Source organism: Oppia nitens, unplaced genomic scaffold (genome assembly GCF_028296485.1).
Source record: "Oppia nitens isolate AA-2021 unplaced genomic scaffold, nextdenovo-longstitch-racon4-pilon3 scaffold5_pilon_pilon_pilon, whole genome shotgun sequence".
Taxonomy (NCBI): Eukaryota; Metazoa; Arthropoda; class Arachnida; order Sarcoptiformes; family Oppiidae; genus Oppia; species Oppia nitens.
The window spans coordinates 887,665-907,303 of record NW_026533243.1 but is presented as its reverse complement, the minus strand read 5'-3'; the positions used below and the strand labels follow the sequence as shown (position 1 = coordinate 907,303).

The 19,639-nt window shown below is 22.1% G+C and overlaps 1 protein-coding gene across 1 annotated transcript; it reads left to right on the top strand.

The window, feature by feature from the left end:
* The first annotated feature begins 1,174 nt into the window (after window positions 1-1,174).
* LOC128961106 (peroxidase-like) lies at window positions 1,175-19,341 on the top strand. Its single transcript, XM_054307312.1, has 10 exons — window positions 1,175-1,352; window positions 2,571-3,096; window positions 10,296-10,846; window positions 14,039-14,140; window positions 15,694-15,952; window positions 17,236-17,521; window positions 17,800-17,993; window positions 18,436-18,513; window positions 18,875-19,044; window positions 19,145-19,341. The coding sequence occupies exons 1-10, from the start codon at window positions 1,175-1,177 to the stop codon at window positions 19,339-19,341; spliced, it is 2,541 nt and encodes an 846-aa protein (XP_054163287.1).
* The last annotated feature ends 298 nt before the right edge of the window (window positions 19,342-19,639 follow it).

Below are 19,639 nucleotides of genomic sequence, written 5' to 3'. Positions count from 1 at the left end.
TCTCTCTCTCTCTCTCTCTCTCTCTCTCTCTCTCTCTCTCTCTCTCTCTCTCTCTCTCTCTCTCTCTCTCTCTCTCTCTCTCTCTCTCTCTTACTGACTGACTGACTATCTTATTCACCCACACTATACTACTAGTGCCACTAATAATGCRCTTAATAAGTATTTCATTGAGTAAATGTCATCAAAATTTTACGCTAAACTGATTTAATAACGGAATCTCCGAAAAACTATAAAAAAAGCTCAAAAATATATTATTTGAAATGAACTCAAAAAACAACTCTAATTACTGTCGACTGACTTCTCAAATAAGTGTTTTATAAATAAAAATAATTCAATCATTTTAGCAAATGTGAGTGAGTGAGTGAGTGATTATATAATACTATATATAAATTACTCATTGACTAACAGTCTCTCTCTYTCTCTCTCTCTCTCTCTCTTGCTGCCTGATTGCTACCCCCGCCCCCCCCCCTAAAATATATGAAATGTATGACAGTAGGTATGGTTTTTTCTGTACATATGTAAGAAAAAGTGGCGCAAAACTAGTCAAGACATAGAGTCMTCTATGAAAGTGGAGCACACCGTCATAATATTCTAACGGTGCGCTCATATACTTGTATATACACACACACACACACACACACACACACACACACACACACTCACTCACACAACACTTACTCACTCTCAATATAACTGGAAAAATATGAATTGAAAAGCATTTCAATGATTGCAAGCCTTTCTCAGTTGATATCCATTCGCCGATGAATTAACATTACATTAAGTTTTTTAACTAAAAGACAGTAATGACTGACTGTTGTCTCGGCTTAATGTTTTGAAAAGTTTTGCTAATATATTGTTTGTCTCCAAAAAAGCTAAAGTTTTATCTTTTTGTTGTTATCTTTATATTTTATTGTTTGTTTGTTTGTTGCATACATATATTGATGTGTGACTTATGATTTAAAAAAAAAAATATTATGTATTGATTTTTGTTGAATATAAAATGTGATTTTTTTTAAATTTAACAATTAGTATTAATTATATATTATTTTTGTAGAATTTTTTATTGTTGATAAAAATATATATTTTTGATATATAAAAAAGATTAAAAAAGATTAATCTTTTATTTATTACTTAATCTTTAATATATATATTTAAGCATTTAAAACAAATAGTCATGAATTTAATAATACTCGTAACGACACTACTATTAAGTTTGTGGCAAACTTACAATTATGTCAATTGTAACAATCATTTATCATATATTCAACACATCAATCACACCGCACAGCCCTCACAAACGTCCGGTGCCGCACAGGCACCGAGTTTTGCCAAATCTTATCCATCAAAATTAGGTAAATAAATATTATTATTTTTTATTTCAATGACTTTTTTTCTATTGAGATTGAATAGAAATGTTAATATATATATAAATGCATATTTTAATATAAATATAATGTACATATATATACAGTAAATTCTGTATTTATTTTTCAATATATGTTATATATATATATTTGTAGAAATTCTTTATTTTTGTTGTTTTATTTGTTTGCAAATATTTTTCTTTAAGTTTTTGTTTGTTATTTTTATTTATTTTTATTTACTCTACTTAACCATACATAAAATATTTCATTTAATTTTTATAACATTTATATTATATTGTATGTGTTATATAAACTACAGTATACTTTATATAAAGTATTTTATATACCATAATATATTCAAAATAATATAAAAAGTAACAAAAAATTATTATTACATAAACAGCGTGCAATAAATTTAGTTTTTTCATTTGTTTTAATTATAAATATATAATTTTTGAAAAAAATTAAATTAAATACAATGTTATACATTTTAGTTGTCATATATTAGACTCAATCCGTTAAAATAGCTGTCAAAAAACCATTTAGAGATTTAACAGTTTTAATATTTAAAATATATATATTTTTATTATTTATACTATATTTCAAATATTCTTTTTTATAAAAATATTAAATTTATATAAATATATTATATTTTGCAAGAATATTGTTATTACATTGAATTTTTATGACAACACTTTTCAATTAACTTATTATTTTTATTTTTTGTTTTGTTTTGTTTGTTTGCACTCAATATTATTAATATATTTATAATAAATTCATACAATAATATCTAATGAAAATATGGATTTATTATTATTATTATTTTATATATAAACTGTTGAAAAATACTTGATAATAACATTGTAATACAAACAGAGATTATAAATTATTAATATATAAATCATAACAAACATTCATAATATTTTAGTATTTTTTATTATTATTATTAACATTCATAGCAAATAACTATATCTTTATTATTATAATAATTATTATATTATGGATATATTTATTCCGTAAAAAAACATTTAAATATAAACAAATATATACATACCGTAGAGTATAAATGTAAATATATTATAACTGTTGTATAATCTCTTGTATAATAAGTGTTATTGAAATTAATTAACTGTTTATATCTCCCAAAAAAAGACAAACTAAAACAACTGTCTCTTTATTATTATTATTATTATTATTATTCTTAAGGTGAACCACAAGAATCAATCATAGGATTAGATAACATACAGTTGCCTCACTTCATGGATCCGATGGATGGCCTCAATCTTGTCGAGCACGTGGAGACACTGCCCAATTGGGGAACGTTTGGTCACGAACCGAAACAACAGGTACTAATCAAACCGCCGCCACAATTGCTATCGGTTCCAGTGGCCAGAGATATCCTATTTTCGTCGGACGGCAAATACGTACCCTTTGATATCGACCACAAAAATATTTACCGCCATTATCTACGATCCGATTTGTATCTACTGGACTGTCAAAGTTATGCCGACAAACCCGAAACACCGGCCATTATGATGGAAGACTTGCACGAGGCGTTCCGTTACGCCGATTCGGCCGTCCAATGGTATTCACAGACTATACAATCGGCTTCGGCCGGATCAACAACAATGGACCGATACGGTCGCCGACGTCCAGCAAAGTCTCCAACACTGCCCAATGGTGTACTGCCGGCTAAATTTTTGGAGTATACCTCCCAGTTCTTGTTGTCCAAGTGAGTCATATATTTTATTAATAATATATATATATATATATAAATATTTAATAATAAATACAATATTTTTTTATCTATACAATAGAATCTATTGAATAGATATTATTTTTAAAAAATGATCATTTATTTTAATAAATAGTTAGTCTATTAAACAAATTAATTGCTTTGAAAAATGTTTTCTATAAATGTATTGAGTTTAGTATAGCATAAAGAGAGAAACAAAAAAGTTCATTACTACTCATTAAGTAATCTATGGTTAAAAGTATAGTAAGTTTTTTTAAAAAAAAAGTGTGTGTGTGTTATGTTTGGGTGAGTAATGATTGATATATTAATTTTGAGACAATTGTCTCTCAATGACCTAATTAGCTTAAATAAAAACCAATACTCGCAACACACACACAAGTATATTCACAAATCATATTTCATATAAAATTGAAATTTTTTAAAATACAAAAAATAAAATAATTGTGAGCTTTTAAAATCACATGCAATTATTAAGTAATACAAGTGCTATAGTACAGTAATAATTTTTTTATGATAATAAATATTACTTAAAACGGTATATCTATTGATGTGGGGGACAGGGCTTTATATATATACTGTATATATATATATATATATATATATAGAAAAAGATTTCCTTTAGGATAACGAAAACAATAAAAAATAAAAAGTATTATTATTTTTTTATTTGTTTTATAGATATTTGTGTGGTAGGTATGGTGTGGTGTAATGTGTTGTGTTATGATATAGTTTTTGTTTGTTTGTTTGTTATACACATTATTACCACATATCATATTTTTTAGTGTGTGTGTGTGAAAGTGTAGGTATTATATAACAATGTATATTATTAAAAAAACTACTGTATAATATTGTATATACTTTAAAATACAGTATAAATATAATATATACAATTGACTGCACCCTTGAAAATATTCCCAATTTTACTTTCATTATTATAATTCACTTTTATATATTATATTCAAATATTAAATATAATTTTTATTGTTATTATTGTATAATATTTTTTTGATTGAATAATAAAATTTTATTATTTTTTTATTAAACCCCTACACACACACACATACATTATTACATAACAATATTCACATTAATARCCGTAATATTAATAAATAAACTAATGATTTATTAACAATCAATTTTTTTGAAATATATTGAATTTTTGTTGTTATTAAAAATCTACATTTATCTATGACTTAGATCTTTATATATATATATTGTATAATATATAGTTTAATGTTAGTTGATATATAAAATAAATTTTTGACAAACCATTAGTAAAAATGTAAATTAATTTTTTTTTATTAAATAAGATCAGTATTTAAAAAAAAATAACTGTTTATATTTAAAGAGTCACAAACTAAATGAGATTATATACAGTATATGATGTGTGATACGTCTATCTCATTAAAAAAAATCATTACTAAATTTAAAATAAGTTTACTATGTTTTGAGTTTATTTGCAAAAAAAACTTGATGTCATTGCCGTTATATATTATATATATATATGTGTTGTGTTTTACATTTAATATAAAACTAAAGTATTTCATCAAATAAAACAAAGTTTAAATAATATATTTATATATGAATTGAGATGAATTATCCAAACACCGGGTACCACATATCTCATGCAATTATTTATATTATTTTATTTTTTTTCAAGTTATATACATGTAATTAAAGTCCAGATAATTAGACTAATCTATGTTTTTAATTGAAATTAATTAAAACAGAGTAAAGAAAATATTTTGCAGATTTTTTTTAAATAAAATTTTATACAACAAAATATTTACTGTTATATTTCAGATATACTTTTTTGATATTAATTATTTGAAAAAAAATTTAGATATATTTTACTCTTTAATTTTGTTATCCAAATATGTGGTTTGTTTTTAATGCTATGTTTTTATGAAAGGAAATATGATTTTATTAAGTGATATCAGTATATTTTATTAATATATGTTTTAAGTAATCTTTAAATTAAATTACTTTTTTGAGATAATTTTATATATAACAGGAATTGAAAGTAAAATTTTTAAAGTAAAATATAAAATATTTTATAATAGATAGTGAAAGTAATTTATTAGAAAATATGTATATTAATAAAAAAATATTGTAATAAATAATTACATTTTTTTGGTTTTATTAGCAATTTTGTTTTTGTTATTTTAATAAATTTTATTTATATAGTGCATAGGTTATGTATTTTTTTTATTTAAAAAAAATTATATTTATATTTAAATGCACCCATTTTTATGGGAGCCAATCCTCCCATAGAAAAAAAATAAAATTCATTAATTATATAATTATAATAATTTTCAAATATTTCATAGACCGTACATGTGTTTGTGTTATAAAAATAAAACCAAAAATTAATAATTTTTTCAAACACACAACTTTCACCATAAATATWATWTATATATAWTATATATATATAATTTAGTTTATATACTATTATATATTTATATGATTAATTGTAAGTGTTAAACAAATTTAGATACATTGTTGTTTTATTTAATGTATGTAATTTTTTAATTGATTTTTTTAATCGCTTAACAATGAGAAATCTAGATTAGGAAACATTTTTAATTAAACAACAAAAATTAATTTCCGATATCTTTTAATGTGTATCATAAACTGTATATTTTATACTATAATAAACTAAATAATAATATTATTTTTTGTTGTTGTTGATATTATTAGATATTTTTCATACAAAAAAAACTTAAATAATACAAAAAGGGTTACATTTGTGCATGTTTTGCAAAATTAAACTATTTTTTTTGATCAATCATTAATTTAGATAATCATATTAAACGCTATAAAATGCATTTTAAGATAATTGTTAATTCAGTTTAGAAAAAATTACATTTAATTTATTAGGACATTACACACACACACACACACACACACACACACACACACACACACACACACACACACACACACACACACACATACATACATACATACATACATACATACACACACTTGACTTATATATTGATTTATTTGTGTATCTTTTATGTATAAATATTGTATATATAATAATAATAATATTAAATTGGGGTTTCATTAGTTGGCGGCACTGTTACTAAAAATATCAAATATATATTTAAATATACAGTATATTTGGTGCAACAATTAAAATTGTTAAATGCAATTACCATCAATGTTTAATATAATTAAAAAAATGTGTGCATCTATTTTTGATAGGGCTATGAAAGCAAAAGCTATTTATTGTGTGTGTGTGTGTTGTCTCTAAATATAGATATATATAGAAAATATGAATTACTTTTTATCGATAACTGATTTAATAACATTATTATATTATATTGTAATACTTTGACAAAAAAATATAATAACATATAATTATTGTTAATTAAATCACATTTAAAAAAATCATCGGTGAGTTGAGTTTTTTGTTAATTCAAACTAATTAATGCTGTTAACTAACATTAAAAACTGATAACAAAAATATCTATAATATCATAAAAAAATATTTTATTATTTATTATTATTATGAAAATTATATGAATCAGATGAGGAAGTTATGTATTGAATATTTCATTTTCAAAATCACTTACACTATTACTTAACTATATTATTGTTAAATATAATATTTTGGATGTTTAGTAAAATGTGTTTTTTAGTTATCATATGTATTACAGTTATCATTACATAACACACGTGAGACTAATATATAATACTGTATTATTTATTATTTAAAAAACATAGAGAAACTGTATTTTAATTTATTTATTTATCACTAGATATTGGCAAAAGTGTTGAAAATGTAATTTTTCATTATATTATTAAGTGCTCTCTCTCTCTCTCTCTCTCTCTCTCTCTCTCTCTCTCTCTCTCTTATTCAAAGGTTTTTTAACCAATATCTTAGTAAAACTTTTATGTATTAAATTATAATTTATAAAAAGTATTATCTCTTAATAAATCCCTTTTAAAAAACACTTAAGATTTGGTTTTCATAGAAAAAAAATATATTTTATTATTTTATTTATATACCGTATATGAATTGTTATATATATATATATATATATATATATATATATATATATATATATATATATATATATATATATATACAGTATAATGTATATTTAAATTTATTTGTTTTTTAAATTTTATATTGTCGCTCTCAATAAGTTTTTATTGTTATTAGTATTATTTTAATCATCGTTATTATTATTATTATTATATTATATTAATATATGTATGTAAAACACTATTTTTTGTATAATTTAAAATTAGCATCATTTTATAGCTCACTATTTTTTATTGTTATTTTAATATTAAAAAAACATTCAATTTTTTTATTGTTTTATACTATTTTGTTGTTGTTTTTGTTATCTAATTATTTTAAAAATAAATATTCAGTCGATTACTTACATAATTATTTTGTCTGAAAGTCATAATGTTATTCAACTTAATGTTTTTTGCCGACAAATAATTACAAAATATTTTTTGTTGAAACTTATTTTTACATAATCTTAATGTCTTATATTTAAATTTAGATTTAGTTTTTTTACTATCACTTGACTCACATAACTTGTTGAATAAATAATGTATTTTTTTACAAAATACTTAAATATATAATGGCTTTTATAACTTATTAATATTGTTTATAAATTATAATATAACAAAAAAGGCATTTAATAAACATAATTACTGGATTTTGAAATTAATTTTTTAAGTCTAATTCAAATAATAAAATTAAGACATTAAACAAATATTAGTCACACAAAAAATTGTTACATTTTTTTCAGTAAACTATTAATTTTAATAAACATTTCCACACAAAACAAAAAATTAAACAAATTTGTATTAAAACCTCTTTATTGAAATGTCAAATCAATTCCGGTTTTATTTAAAAAAAACACAAATTATTTGTTTTTTATGGTTTGTTTGTCTAATAATAATATAAATAATGTAGAGTACAGTCAATTTAATTTATAAGTATTTCAATTTGAAATGACATTTATGTCAATTAAAATAAGATTTAAGTCGTGTAAAACTTATAATATAAATAATAATAATAAAAAGGAAAATCCCCAATAAATATGCAAATTTTTTTTATTACTAATATATTTATTAACTTTATTTAAAAATCTATTTATTAATACCAGAGTATTAATGCTATTATTATTATTATTTAAACACTTAGACTATATATAGTTAAAAGATTTGTAAAGCAAATCCCGGAAAAAAATTAATTGAAATTAAAAATTTTATTTTAAATATTAGTAGTATATTTGTATATTAATGTTATCATTAGATATTAAAAACTACATTATAAACAATAAAACCATTTATAGATAGATAAGCCAAAATAAACATATAATAGGTTTGGTTTTAATGGTTTATTTTTTTTATTTGAATTGCTTTTTATGATTTAATTATTTTATATAAAAAAAATTATGGTCAAAATTTAGTGACTATAATACACTAGTAAATAAAAAAGGGCTTTAATTTAGTTTTTATTATTTTATTGAAATTATCTAGATTATAATTAAATACATATTTTATTGTTAATAATATTTTTTCAAAAGATATATATATATTATATGTATATATTAAATATGGATTACATAATTTATTATGTAATTACATACTTATTTAACATTTTTAAAAATTATGTGTTTTTGTTGTTTACTATTTGTATTTATGAGTGAAGAGATTTTTTGTGCTATACAACAAAAATAATAATAATAATATTTAAATTATTTTAACCCTTAATATTATATAATACTATATAATAAAAATGTTTGCAAAAAAATCAAAAAATAAAATAAATAAATATAAATTATTTAATTGTATAAGCAGTTTGTTTGTAATGATATTATAATGAAAGAGAGAGAGACAATACAATAGATAATCTGCTTTTACTTTCAATAATAAAAACATAATAATAATAATGTATAACAACATCAATGTTTACAAAAAATTATTTATTTTTTTAATAAATTTTAAATACATATAGCTTTTTACAGTAAAAGTCTGGGTGAAAGTCAAGTATAAACTAACAATTAGTTTATATATAATATTATCCTCTATTATCTCAATTATTACTTGAATTAAATGCCTAAAAAACATAATAATAATGTGTTATTTTATTTTGTGATAACACAATTACATTTTAGGTGATTATATTAGTAAAAATGTTGTGAATTATTTTAAAACGATTATATAAAAAATATAATAATAATAATAACGACAAACATTGTATGAGTTTTTTTAATGAACAAAAAATACTATATATACAGTATATACAGGTATATACAATAAGGTATATACAGTATGTATATATAATTTGATTGCAATTTGATTATTATTATATCAAAAACAATAACAAAATTAATGAGATTTTTGGACCTAATTTTTTTGGTGTGTTAAACGGTTAACACTATTGTAAACGGAAAAAAATTATAAAATATTAAAAATTTGGTAGCAATTATCTATATTAAATAGTGGGTGAGTGTGTGTGTGTGTTTGTGTTAGTGATACTGATATTATAAAAAAATATATTATTAATTATAATTTGTTTTTAATTAATTTAATCTAAATTAYATATCGTTAAATGTTTGCTTTCTAATATAATAGATAATAGTAAATGTAATATTAATAATAATAATATGATAATTCATATAATAGGTGTTTAGCATAAAATTCAAATATATTATTGCTATTGTTTTTTTCTCATTTTTATAATAAAACGTTTTATTATAAATTATTAAATGTGCTGACAAAATGATTATTTGGTTTATAAACATATATAGATTATAACAATAGCATATTTAATGATATTTAAATCAGTAGTGATGTAAACATTTGGAAAAAAAATTATTTAATAAATTTAATTTTAATATGAGTTTAAATTGTAATTTTGAAAATAATGCAAATTTTTATAATCTAATTAAAATAATAATAATAATAATATCTATTGCACTTACAATAGTTTAAAAGCAATTGAATACGCTATTAATAGACACTAATTGTTATATATAAAAAAAATACAAATAATTTTTTATAATTATATTTCAACGGAGAAAATAAAACACACTATAAAACAATAAAACAATTATTTTATTCAATTATAAATTATAAAACAATAAAACTATTTTTAAAAAATATTATTATTATTATTAACCAAAAAAATATAGGAAGTGCATCAGTAAATATGATGCGTCGGCACTGTTACCCAAAATAGACGTCCAAAAAGTGCTGCTCCAGCGCTACCGCAATAACGACTGTTCGAGTGCCGTAATGTTGGCCTGCGATCCGAACGCCCGGTTCCGTACAATAGACGGTTCGTGCAATAATCTACGCAACCAAAACTGGGCCCGAGCTAACTCATGCCACCGACGGCTACTGCCGCCCGACTACGCCGACGGTATCGAAGTACCGCGTGTAGCCCACGACGGCTCTGACCTCCCAAATGTACGATTACTATCCAATCATTTGTTACCCGACATTCCCATTGCCGACAACAAACTGACATCGATGACCATGGCTTTCGGCCAGTTTATTGTACACGACATTGCCCGTACGGCACCGTTTCCTGGAGAAATACAGTGCTGTCCCGGTGCTCAAGCTAGACATCCCGAATGTATACCCATAGAACCGTTACACCATGATGACTTTCTATTCCAGGCCTACAATCAGACCTGTATCAATTTGGTCCGATCCACTATTTGCAATCCATGCAGCTTAGGTATGTACTCATTCATTCATATTATATTATACTACTTTTAATTAATATACAGTATTAGATATGCATGTTTTTTATATATTTATAAAAAAATAATTTATAGCTAATTGTGCTCAATGTTTACATCATCATATAATTAGTTTAATATAATAATTATAAAATTATTATATTTTTCAAAAATTTTTGTTCAAATTATATGCACACTTAGACATTAAAATTTATATTTTTCTCGTTGTTGTTATTAATTCAATTAAATGACTCTAATTTGAAGTGAAATTAGTTCATAATATTTACTAACATATCATATTATAGTAATTAATTTAATAATAATAATAAAAAGTAAGTCATATGCAAACTGTTTTTTATTAATAATAATAATAATCCTTATATACTGTCCTATCCTAATAAAAAATATTATCCACCCTTTCCTTTTGTATGACCACAACATATAACAGTTTACTCTAAATAAAAAATATATGTTGTGTAATATTAATAAAGAAAAAAAGATATATTTTTACCACAAAATATTTATATTAATAATAATAAATAATTATTATTAATTAACTCTATATATCTATATAATATATACTGTAAGAGCACTGGTATTATTGGGGACCGACTCGGCGCCTATCCCTACCTCTCTTAACTTTCCATTAACTTTCATTGTTTTTTGTTGTTTCAATAAGTAAACTAAATTGAATTATATATTAAATATTTATATATAAATATGAGAATTGTATGTCTTATTTAATAATAATATTTCATTAATTTTTATAAAAATAAACAAATTGTTTGAAACAATAGATAGAGAGAGAGAAAAAAAACTTCACATTTGTTTGAGGTATGAAAAAACAACATAAAACAAACTAATTTAATGTTATTTATTGTGTAATAAAATCCGAAAATTTTCACTTAATTTCCCCATAAATTTTCAAAAAAAATCAAAATTAAAATAAAAACTCACGCTTTGCTCTGGTATTATGTTATAGTGAGTRAGTGAGTGTGAGAGCACAGGTATGCAGATTTTAGGATTAAGCCTTCAATACCAGTGACTTTACATAGAGAGAGACCCACACCCATACCATACAGTTAGTTATATGATATATAACTGTTTTAATATTCAACTTTAAAAAAACAATAACAACAAGAAAAATGATTTTTTTATTGATAGCTCATTAAAAATTTTCAATGATATTACATACAGTTTATGCCTAATTTAATATAAAATTGTATAAAATATAGTGTATTTAATAACACAATAATTTTTATTGAAGTGTTATGTAATCTTACAAATGATTTATCAAATTAGACACTTATTAGGGATAAATATATCGACATATAAATCATTAAAAACTTAAGTATACAATGTATAGTGTATTATGTATTTTTTATGTGTGATATAATTGTGGCAAATATTTTTTTCTCATTGCATTACATAATACTGTACATGTACAGTATATAAGTTATATACATTTTTTTGTTTACTTAAAACTACATTTTTTTGCATTATTATTATATCTATACAAACATATCATTCATTAAAACTCATTATATTATTCATTCAATTGAATTCATAAGTTATAATAATTATATATGAAATTATTATAACAGATATATAATTTATTGGGGAAAAAACAAAAAAATATTTACTTATGAATAGTTTATATGTGACACACTATTATTGACTCCTAAATTATTATGAGTTTTTTTACACACACACACACACCAAAAAAAATATTGTTATATAATAATTACTATTTATTATATTTTATGTATTTAATATTAAATATATAATATACTGATTGTAAATGTATAATTGAGTAAAATAATATATTTCATGAAATTAATTATCATTACTATTATAATATTTATTTTTTTCCTTTCACATTGTGTTTGTGTGTGTTTTTTTAATAAATCATTTTTCACTAAGTTTTTACTTTTTTTCATATAAAATATATATTATTAAGTTTTCAAAAAAATAATTGTTTGTTTTATACACTTTTGATTTTATCAAATGGTTTTTCTTAAGATAATTATTTTTAATACAAATTTGCCTCATTTTTCATTCACTCAATAAATCTATTTAATTTTATTTATTTGTTTTTATTTTATTTACTTATTGTATTTTATTTATATATATATATATATATATATATATTATAACTATTTATGTGATGAACTGATTTTTTGGGAGACAATAATATTAAACGAAATAAATATTTTATTTTTGAATCCTTTTATGGTTTTTAAAGTTAGTTAAGAAATATTTTCTATTCAAATATAATGTTTTTAAATTTTTGTTTTATTAAATATATAATATTATTTTTGTCGATATTTTTATTTTATTATTATTACTATTATTAATGTTATTATCTATTTCATTGAGGAATATATAAAAAAATAAAAATAAATTTAAAAATAAAAATTATAAAAAGTCTTTACAACATAACAAATGACTAAAATGAATAGTAGTAAAAACTAATAATAATAATAATAATAAAAATTAATAAAAATAAAAGTAATAAAACTAATAAAAAAAATAAATTTTAAATACAGTAAACTAATATAAATCAATAGCGATATTTTTTTTGAATACAAAATGCTATTTGTTTCGCATGACATACATGTATGTAATACAGTATATGCATATTATTGTATATATTTATGTATATATACTGTATATATGTATTTATAACGACACATACACTTACACTATACAAGTGAGACTTATTATATAGTATTATCACCTAAATTAAGATCAATCACACCTTTTTCGCTCATTAATCATAAGATGATTTCAATTTTAAGCTATCATTTAAGCCACTAATATCTGACAAATATACCATTAATATTATATACAGTATTATTATTATTATTATTATGTTTGAAGACAATTACAGAGACATATTATATAAAAATGAAAAAAACAACTCATTTTTGCATATGAATTATATCTACACTATTAAATAGATATGAATAATAAAATAATAATAATAATAAATTATAAAATACAAAACAAACATAAATAAAAAATTTTAAATAAATTTAATTACATTCCTTTATGTTATGCAATATTATGTAATTATTTTTTTAATAATTTATATATTCTTTGTATTACTAATTTTTTTCTTTATTTAAAAATTTTAATTAATTACTATATATTTTATTTTTTGTTTTATTTTTATGAAAATCCAGGACCACGTGAACAGCAAAATCAAGCGACACAAGTGTTTGATATGTCACAGATATACGGTCTCAATGCCAATGAATCGTTTCAATTGAGACAATTGGAGGGAGGTTAGTATATATRTATTTATTGATACATACATGAGCCACATGATAAATATAAATAAATAAATGCATACATAAAAAATACTGGCAGTTATTATATATTATTGATAATTTTCCGGTTCACTATTATATAATAATAATTAAGATTTTAATAATATACTGTATATATATAATGTATTGTCTAAATAACTAGTGTGATAATTATACTGTTTAAACTGTTAAGTACTATATATATTAGTGTCTAAAGTTAGTAGCAATTGTTAATTGTTGTAAATATATAAATATTTTTATTGTTTGTTTGTTTGTTTGTTTTTGTTAATAATTATATAAATTTTTGAACATTTAAAAAATATTATATACAGTAGTAGGTAACACCTCCAGTTTAATAATAATACTAATATTTTTATTGTTTTTTTTACTATGTTTATCATTATTATTAATTATCAATATTTTATGATTAATGGATACATTTATCCAAATACAGTATATATATTATATATATTATAGTTTATATCCAAAAACGGTTAGTGGAGTTCATGATAGATGCTATCGAGAAATATATAATTATAAGATATGGGTATTATAGTAATTATTATTATTATAAAAATTATAATTAATAGTTTAAATATTAAGTGTTGAAAATATATATAAGTTTAAGTAAAAGTTTACACTTTTATTTTCTGTGAAATTACAATGAAAATTAACAACATTTATATTTATCTTTATTTTGAACCAAAAAAAAACTGAAAGATTTGTTTATTAATACTAATAATTATTAGTTTTTTTAGTTAAAGTTTTGTTTTTCATTTATTAGAGATTTTACTGTTTTTTCTTTTTTAAAAAAATAATAATACATTTTATCAGTTAATTAGTTTTTCAAACAGTTTTTATGGTGTTTTGGGCGATAATTTGTTATTCACGACACAAAACATATAACATTTATTTAATGTTTTTGGTAATAATTGTGCTAATATTGTCATCATTTTTTGGTTTAATTATCATAAATAATAAGTATATAATAAACATATGTTTTTAAACCCGATCTAAAAATATATTATATTTATTTGTTTATAAAATTCATTTAACATATTTATGAATTTTAAAGTTTTAAACTAACAAACAAATAAACAAAAAGTTAAACCATATTTTATGTTTGCAACAAAAAAATGCTTTATTATCTAGAATTACATATATTTTTCTATTTAAATCATTTTACATGTATTATCTCTATATTAAAAAAAATATCCTAAAAAACATAAATTTTACAAATAGTTTTCCAACAACAATTTTATTAAGGAAACAATATATTTATTTTTACACTCAAAAAAATAAATAAAAAAATAATAGACAGTAATAAAGATAACAAAATATTATTATTATTATTTTTGTTGAGAAAACGTGATTTTCGAAAAAAAAACATTTAAATAAATAAATAATAAAAATTATAACAAATGCCGGGAGTTTTTATTAGATTATTATTTATAAATCAATTTTTTTATTTATACGGTTACTAACCCCTATACACCCGTTCCCTATCTTATTAAAAAATACATCTACAGGTAAATTGACTGTTATGTTGGACGCTCGCCAACGGGAAACCCTACCGCCAGCCCAAACAAATCCCGACTCTAGTTGTAATATGAGACCATCGGCTCCGAGATTCCGGTGTTTTCAGAGCGGTGACGGTATCCGAGCCTCACAACACCCGGCACTTCAGTCACTGCACGTAACGTTTCACAGACGCCATAATCGTCACGCCGAGGCACTGGCCTCTGTAAACCCCCATTGGGACGATGAACGCCTTTATCAGGAGTCCAGGTATGTGATATATGCAYCCATTATATATTGATAATAAGTACTGTTATAATTATATATATATWTWTATATATTTGATGTTTAATTTAGCGTAACTTTAATAAACAATAATTAACACTTAAAAAGTATAAAATGTCATTAACACCTATTTTTATATTGTCCTAAATATAAATATAATAATGTATATAAATTATATGATAGATAAATGATAGCTAAAGTGATTAATTAGTGATCAATAATTATTATTATTGTTTTTTTCTGATAGACTTAAAAATAAGTTTAAATTTATTATTATTTTAGTTAAGTTGAGTGACAACTTTCCTAATATGAGATAATAATTTTTTAGATTTTTATTTTTTTATAGTTTTTTTTTGATGCACAGATAAATTTTTGCCAATAGTTTTATTGGGGAGAAAAAATAATAATCAGCTAATAGGTTATAGATGTCAATTAAAAAATCGTTTTTAACTATTAAAGCATCACTTTTCAAATCTATCAATTTTTTATGAGTCTTATCCATACATCAAATCTTAAAGCCATAAAAATCCGATTTTTTCAGCTCCTCAGTGAAAATCCTATTTAATTTTATATTGATTTATATACAATATGTTATATAATTACTACAAAAAACTGCTGTTAATATATTAAGTACATTATATATATATATATATCTGTATATATAAATTGTATAATATAATAATAAACTGATTAATTTAAAATCCTAGCCATAACTGCATGTCTAATATGACTTTAAGCTATATTACAATTTACTTGAAAATCATTTTTAAAAAAATCTATTTATATACTGAATATTGAATTTATATGTAAGTTATAGTTACAATATATATATAATTATTTAATCTATATATTGGTTAATAAATTATTTTAGATTATTGAAGGCAAAGGGAAACCCTATTAATTAACTATTTTAAAAAATATATAAACTTATAAAATGTTTTAACGACAACAACGAAAAAATTAGTTCAAAAAATATATTAAAAATCATTTGCTTATCTAATAAAACTTAAAAACTATTCCCAAAATTTTTTTAGTTCAATATTTATTTATGTTAATTATAATAATTAAAAATATATATAATTATTTGAACAGAAATAAATTCAGTATTTATGTGTTGATTACTAAATAAGGTTTTTTTTAATTGTTAGGCAAACAGATTGCATTAAATTTTTGTTGTTGTATTAATAATTAATTAACTTATTATATATTAGATATAAATTATTGATTAATTATTACACATTTATTATTATTTTTCATTACACTTATAGACGACTATTGATTGCCGAAGAAAATGCTATCATTTATGGTGAATATTTGCCGGCAATTATGGGCAAAACATTGACCAAACACTTTGATCTGGACGTCCAGTACTCGGGTCACACCACATACGATCCGACTACCAATCCGTCCACTATTCAGGAGTACATTGTGGCCGCCGGCCGTTTTGGTCACTCGCAGATCAACGAAATGTTTAAAGTTTTATTGGGCGCCCAGTCCTACAGTTTTCTGCTAAGAGAAAACTTTTTCGAGCCCACGGCTGTCAGTTTGGGTCACGTGAGTATTTTCATACCTTTCCTCTCATATATATATTATATATATATATACAGTATATGACATACTTTTCACTCAAATAAATCTATAGTTATTTATAAATACTTTATATATACTTATATATATATATATATAACATTTATATTGATTTTTATATGGTTTGAGGCATACAATTGATATCTTTTTTTTATTGATATTATTATTTATTAATTCATTTGATTGACTGACTTATGGTTTTGTTTTATTTTTAATTTTTCCCATCTGTATGTATGTATGTATAGACTGGAGGCATATTGAAAGGTCTGGTCTCAGACCCGACGGCATCGATGGACCCGTTTTTTACGGGTGACGTCAAAAACTTTCTCTACAAAAGTCGGACAGAAAACTTTGGCAGAGATTTGCCGGCGTTTAACATACAGAGAGGCAGAGATCACGGAGTTCCCGGTTATGCCTATTATCTTGACTACTGTTTCGGGTAATTATTTATGTCGTCAATAAATTGCATATATATATATACAGTATATATTTTTTTGTTGAGAAAATAAATTTAACATTAATTGCTCTCTTAATTTATAGCATTAATTGCTTAAATAAATATGATATATAAATAGTACTGAAATTATTATTATTTTCTGCCTTATGTATGAAAGAGAGAGAGAGAGAGAGAGAGAGAGAGAGAGAGAGAGAGAGAGCAATAATAATAAAAAATAAGTTAAAAATAATTTTTTAAAAATTATAAAATTAATTAAATAATAGATACTCTTCTTATTCTTCTCAGTTAATAAAACAATTAAAAAAATATATAATAAAATAAAAAGATAGATAAAATATATTTATATCAATAATAATAATAAAAATAGCTTTAATAATAAATATATTTTTTATAATAATATAAATATAATTTTTTTAAACAATAGTTTTAAAGTAAAATCCTGGAATGATTTGCTGACATTTATACCGAAAAAACAATTGAAGAAAATCCAGACATTTTATAAGTGAGTACCGATTAAATAAAGTATTTGTTTTTTTGTTGATTGATTTGATTTTATATTTAGTAACATATCATTGTTAACATATGATTATTATTATATTAATTTTTTTTATAAAATTAAATATAATTAAAATAAAATAAAAAATCACAATTGCACACACATTTATTATACACCCAATTATATATAATTTGTGTTTTTGATATCAAACCCATCAATCACAAGATTAAATTTTAGTATTATTTAAAATATCAATTATTTTCTAAATTTAATTTTTTCAAAAAAATAAAATAATCTAATCTATTGTTATTTTTTTCTCGGGTGAATATTTTTTATATATATATATATATTAACACCCAATTCCCAGACACTGGCGAGACATTGATTTATTTGTCGGCGGAGTATCCGAGCGCCGGATATCGGACGCCGCATTTGGGCCGACATTTGCCTGTATTAATGGCATTCAGTTTTATCATTTTAAGTTTGGCGATCGTTTCTACTTTGAGCACGGCTACCAACCCGGCTCATTTAGTCAAGGTAACTGAGCCCCCCTCACCCTCCCTTAATCTATAAAAAAATAACACTATTAATAATGCTTATGTATGTTTGTTTGTTATTTTGTTTGATTACCCAATAGCCCAATTGGATAACATCCGCAAGTCGGCCAGTCTGGCCAATATCATCTGTAAGACATCGATGGACGTCCACGCGATTCAGCCCAACGTGTTTTTCCACGCCTCGCCCCACAACCCGCTGATGCCGTGTCAGGCGTACCCCGAGATTGACTACTCGCTGTGGGCCGAGAGTCCATATCCAGCATCGTATCATTTATAATCAAAAATAAATAAATAATAATAATGTGCTATTATTCAAAATATAAATAATAGCTATTTATTGTTGATTTATAAATATATATATATATATATATTTTTTTTTTTAATTTGAAAACACAGTTATTGTTGATATTTTTAGTATATTTTTATTTTCTATATTTTTTTGAATCATTGATTGCATCAGATATTTCCCTCAAAATTATTTCATTGATTTTTTTTGTTTTGTTTTTTATTGTTGTTATTATATTTAAATTTTATTATTATTATTTTTTTAAACGATTAGTTCCTTATAATTTCCG

Bases quoted from the DNA above. Each gene is read 5' to 3' on its own strand.
- LOC128961106 (XM_054307312.1), top strand. From the start codon at position 1,175: ATGAATTTAATAATACTCGTAACGACACTACTATTAAGTTTGTGGCAA. The intron at 17,522-17,799 runs GTGAGTATTTTC...ATGTATGTATAG, and splicing joins CGGCTGTCAGTTTGGGTCAC to ACTGGAGGCATATTGAAAGG. The intron at 19,045-19,144 runs GTAACTGAGCCC...ATTACCCAATAG, and splicing joins ACCCGGCTCATTTAGTCAAG to CCCAATTGGATAACATCCGC.